Here is a 5,764-nt window from a genome sequence, read left to right as displayed (position 1 = left end):
CCTGAATCACACCAAGGCTAAAATGAATATAAACCATCAACCAGTATTTAGTAATTGAAACCCATGAGTGTCTTCTTCAGTCTAAAACAATTATAATTAAATTATTAAAATAATTTTATGAAGTGCTGGGTTAGACAAGTTGTTTTTTTTCTGTATTTCTGTTTTTTTCCCAACATGCATTAGTTTGTTTCCTTGATCCAAAAGCAATTAAAAGCTAGGTCACCTGCTGTTAGTAGTCAACTGGAAATTTTGTAATGTTATTTTTCCATCTTAAATTACTTTTGGCATTTAAACAAAAAACCAATCGTAATGTAAAACAACAAGAGATCAAATGTGTGAAATGCCCTTTCAGTTTCTTGGGAAAACAACAAAGATTTAGCACCCTAAATCGCAACTTATTTATCTCAGCTCCATGAGGCCTCTTAACCAGGAACGTGGAATGTGGAAACATGCTGCTATTAGCAGTGAGTTAATCTGTGTTTGTATGCAGTCATGCAAAAGGTCTTTTATAAACATTACCCCCCTGTTTAACATAAAATGCTTGTGTCTGCATTCCGGTCCAAGACTCCCCATGAGTACTCTATGTATCAATATAACAAGTTGCATATTGGCTTCTTTTGCAAGTTATACAGAGCGTAAACACATGTAAATAGGAGTCTGGCTGGAAACACCTCACTGTGTTGCCCAACCCTGCTAAATCAAATCAATTTGCCTTTTTCCTCTCTCACAACTACTAATGTTGTTAAACAAGATTCTGGAGTTACTACTGCTTACATTGTCAGCAGGAACACATGGAAAGTAAATCTAAAATGTTCTCAGTCCATGGCCAACAGTTAAACATGGACTGTAGTAATAACAATAACACACAGGGTAATGACAGGAACAGGCAGGAAACAATGTTCCACTTTGGAGAGCACAATGCCTGTATTCTCTTTGGAGGTACTTCCTTAGGTTATTTATTTGTACCTTTTCTAATTTGAAGTAAGTATTTTATTAGACTGATTTGTCTTGAAAATTGGAACACCCTTTACTTTATTTTTAATAAAAACAAATGGGATGCAGTCAACATTGTATCAGAAAGATATGTATCCCATTATTTTTAGACAATAAAATACTGTAGCTTAAGTTTGAAATTTTACATTACAAGTTTGCTGCTGCATACTCTTGATTTCCATACTACAGTATTTGCCATTTCAACATTCCAAGTATGAAACTTGTAACCACCCTGGTAAACTAAAAGCAGTTGATAAAGCAGTCTTGACCTGGGTGACAGACATGCTTACCAATGCCCCTGAAGCAGCTTGTTACAGACGCTTCCATCCAAGCTTCCATCTCTGGATTGAACCATCGGCCCGAATGTTGATTAGAGCAAATGTTTCTTCATCCATGATGCAATCTGGTTTATGGTGTGTCTCAAGCAACAAAAATATGGCTAAACAGAATAAACAAAAACATTCCTTGAGGAACTAAAACCTTCATGCTGGCGTGGCTATTTGTTATGTTGTCAGTTGTCATCCATTTTGTCTTGCTCAACGGGTCAAATCATGTCAACCCACATCCTGAGGACCCGGGTACAACCCAGGTACATGGTTTCACACTATGTGGGGTTGTGACCCAGGTAGCCAGAACCCGGGTCCGGAGCCAGGTAGACGTGCCAGTGTGAAAGGGGCTTTAGATTTGCTACCCATATCATTCCTCAATTATTATTGTACATTAACTGTTTATAGTGTTAAAAAAAAACAAGAGGCAGAAATGTTTCACATTTGATAAACTAATTTACATAAATAATGTTAAGTACATTATCAAAGTGGCATGATCATGTTTGCCATTTTATTATACCACAAAGCTGTAAATAAAGAGAAATTGTAAATCAGAAAGAAATTGAGCTCTTGAACTTGCAGAATATATATTTTTTTAGCTTTTATTCATGTTCGCAAATTAAAATATAATAAATTAACATTTTTTTTTCTAAAAAATTGTACAAAAATACTGTCAAGCTTTCCCAGAAAGCTTCCACACAGTAGTATTGCCATGTATTGCATAAACTATATTTAGCACAGTGGTGGAAATTGTAGAAACTGAAGAAAACAAAAAAAAACAAAAAAATCTTCATGAAATGTATGCCACTAACTAGTCAACATTCCACAATGTTTTATTGACTATACATAAAAGGATGGTGGGGGAGGGTGGCAGCAGATTTTCTAGAAACAGTATCCCTTTCCTTGGCCTGACCAGGTTTGCCTAGCATATGTTTAAAAAGACACAGTATCCCTTTAGGGAATAAAAGATCAACCATAAAGCAAATTGACTGTTTGCTTCCATTGGCATATATTAAAAAAACAAATGCATTTGGTACTATTAAAAAAAAAAAAAAACACACACACCACACAATATAAGAAAATAACATTTCAGATAGTGGCACCAAAGATTTAAAAATTGTACACCAAAGAGCTAATGTGAAACACATTTTTTTAGTTTTCTTCCTTTGTAATTAGGCAGATATAATTTAACAGCACAAATATCTGGAATATATGGCCAATACATTTTACAGTGTATTACTGTCATTAACAATTACACAATACTTCCCTAAAAGCATGTTTAGCCATCTACATAATTTTAAATGTGTTTAATTTATATTATTTTCTTAACATCTTCATTACAAAATAAATTCATTCCAGAATAATACAGAAAATGAAATATCTGTCCTAGCACAGCAATGTGTCAGACTTTCACTAAGAGGGTAGCGTTTAGTTACCCCAGAGCAATGTACCAAGAACACATATTTTCTTAGAGTTTGTTAAATGAACTCAAACCCATATCAAAGACTTGGAAAAATTCCCCAGTAATGACATTTATTCATCATCCACGGAGATGAGTTAAACACAGTTTCATGACAAAAAATGCTCCCAACCTCTAAATTTTAGAGGTAAGCTTAAATAAACACACTGGTTTGAGGAACATTATTTTGTCCACACTGTACAATTTCTGCCAAGTCAATGCCATTAAGAAAACAGATACTGTAACCGTCAAGGAATGCTTTTTTTGTACTTCTTTAAAAACAAAAAAACAAATCCTGCTGGTGAGACTAACAACTCACTCTGCTGGGCTGCTGTTTGCAAACAAAGTCTGTCATGAAATCAAACTCGTTTTGTCCTAACCAGAGCTCTGGCAATTCTTTTATTCTGTCCAATCCCATTTCTATAACTAAAGACATCAAGACTTCCTCGTCTATAAAATCTGTGTCTATGACATTGGGGGGCAGCATTGCTGCAGGCACATGGTGGTGGACTGGAGGAGGCATGCCTGAGGTGCTGCGTTTTGGATTGCAGTCTCTGTATTGCTGGCCTGGTCCGTTCATTTGATGGTTTGCTGGGTGCAAGTCCGGCATGTAATGATGGTGAGGAGCAGGCTGGTGATGGGTATAATACTGGTTGTTGAGCTTCTGTAGCTGCATGCTGGCCGCTAGCTGCCCTTGGCTATTCACAGCAGGCCCCACATATTGTGTATTGTATCTTGCGTTGGGAGGTATGTTGTTGTTGGGATGACCCCCATTTACATTCACATTCCCTGGCCCCATTGCATGCCTGATCCCGTTGTTTGAGTTCATATTACCCCCTCCATAGAGTAAATGATCGCCCATTAACCCGTTGTATGCGTGCTGCAGCTGTGGCTGTGGCGGCGGCGGCTGCTGCTGCTGCTGCTGCTGCTGCTGGTGGAGATGAGGATTTGAATATTGTCCCATTCCCATCCTGTGTGCTGGGTGGTGATGGTGAAGACCGTTTGCTGAGTCGGGGAATCGTCCGTGGTTCATAGCCATCATGCGGTCTGCCATTCCCCCTATCTATGATGGAAGAGAAAGCGACATTTGAATTATAATGCAAGGATATCGTGTCCTTCGAGGCATAAGATATTCCTACACTTTACCATGCATTAAACAACGTGTGTCTTGTTTCGTTTTGACTTTAGTTTTTAACTTATGTATATACACATCTTCTGGTCATTTTATAAGGATATACTTAAAAAAAACAGTGTTTTGCGTCTTTTTCAAATCATGTTTTGAAAAGCACAATTTACACGCCGCTGCCCTAGCACATAAACAAATACAAACTTGTACAATTCTGTTTATTTCAATTATCGAATCACTCTGAAAATAGTACAATCATAAAATAAATCAATTTTAGTTAATGTATTTTAATCTTGCATTTATGGCAAGTATGACAACGGGATACTCTGCTTATAATTTGTTTTCACTTAGTATCACGAAAACTTGAAAAAAAATAATAACGTATTAGTATGTAGCTTACCTAGTGGGCTGTATCTCCTCTTACGGTTTCACTCAGCACAATGTAATGAAGTGTAGAGATCCTATAATTACTATACAGTCTGTATTCCAAATCGCTGAAAACTGTAGACAAAACACCAAAACGAAACACTTCCAACCTCTGCCCAACAAATATAAAGAAGTGCTCAATGCCCCTTTGGCAACTGCTGATATAGGATTGTTGAGGGGCGGAGCAAGCACAAACCTTGAAACTGACGAGACAAACAAAATCTGGATACAGGATCGTGTGCACATCATGTTACAGTTCCGTGCATTTGCATCTTTACTGTATTTAGAACAACGCATTGTATGTATGTGTTATATAGAAAGGCTAACAGTTTTAATTGTGCACATTAACACATTGAACTAAACAATTCCCTAGCAAAAAATAAACAAAAAAACTCCGGAGAGCGATAAACATTCCGCATAAGTTTAAATGTACTGTTGTGTTTTGGTCAATTTTGAAAGATACAACTATACAAAGCTTAAATGACAAAAGATCAAAACGACCTCGTCCCACGGTTTTAATTTTAATTATATATGTGTTTTATGTCAGCTTGTTTTCGGTATTCACTCTGAAGTGGATTAACTATTTTCCATTTAGTACAACGGTGTGTACGTGCGTGACCCCTTGTTTGTAGTTACCTTTGAGTTCAGTCTTTAACATTTTTAGAGGCTGTTTTTCCTGTGATGTTAAGCAATGGATGCTGTAAATTAATAACATGCTTTAAAGAATGGAAACTTTAACGCCTGTAAAAGTGTGCAGTCCCATAACGCTGCAAGAAAATCTATTCTGGAATGTGCCAATATCATATGAAAGTGCGCTTTCAGAATTACTAGTCGTGAAAAAATGAAACCTGTTTATCACAATGCAGTAGTTTTCGAGGAACTTGTTTTTAAAATGCCTTCTGAAAACAAAAATAAGAAGACTGCTAAAAGGCACACTGCAGTGCAGGCACATGTTTGTTCAGCCAATGCTCTAATCGCTGTAACAAGGTTCAGAACTATTTATATATTTTCCTTGTTCAGTCTCCAGCTCCACGTTTTGCACGTTGGCTGTCTTGTATACGTGCACTGCTGAGTTTGTGTTTGACTCTGGTAGCTTTAAGCGTCCAAGCTGAGCTAGGGGAGGCGTCTCTGCACTGTAAACAAAAGTCTTCACTTCAGAGATGCAATTTTCACGTACACCACGAGACCTCCTGCAGCTGGTCTGCAGGGTGCAAACTCAGCTTCCCTTCACTCGTCATCTAGGGGGCTGATTGAAGCCCGATCAGGCTTGTAATTAATCAAGTCACATTGGAAATATGTTAGCCATACATGACTGGGAACATCAGGTTATTAGAAATCACAATATTAAGATAAGGTGCTTTGCATGCAAAATACAGAGCAAGGGACTAGCCTGTAAAATCACCTAACAGGCAATTAATTTGTTTTACATTAAGT

The 5,764-nt window shown here is 37.3% G+C and overlaps 1 protein-coding gene across 1 annotated transcript; it reads right to left on the bottom strand.

The window, feature by feature from the left end:
- Window positions 1–1,905: 1,905 nt before the first annotated feature.
- On the bottom strand, window positions 1,906–5,235 carry LOC117410847 (cbp/p300-interacting transactivator 2-like). Its single transcript, XM_034017735.3, has 2 exons — window positions 4,305–5,235; window positions 1,906–3,841 (listed from the first exon to the last, which is right to left on the bottom strand). The coding sequence occupies exon 2, from the start codon at window positions 3,830–3,832 to the stop codon at window positions 3,086–3,088; it is 747 nt and encodes a 248-aa protein (XP_033873626.3). The 5' UTR covers window positions 3,833–3,841; window positions 4,305–5,235; the 3' UTR covers window positions 1,906–3,085.
- Window positions 5,236–5,764: the final 529 nt, after the last annotated feature.

The sequence above is a fragment of the Acipenser ruthenus genome, chromosome 6 (genome assembly GCF_902713425.1).
Source record: "Acipenser ruthenus chromosome 6, fAciRut3.2 maternal haplotype, whole genome shotgun sequence".
Taxonomy (NCBI): Eukaryota; Metazoa; Chordata; class Actinopteri; order Acipenseriformes; family Acipenseridae; genus Acipenser; species Acipenser ruthenus.
Note: the sequence above shows the minus strand (reverse complement) of the source record. Positions and strands in the feature narration are given on the sequence as shown.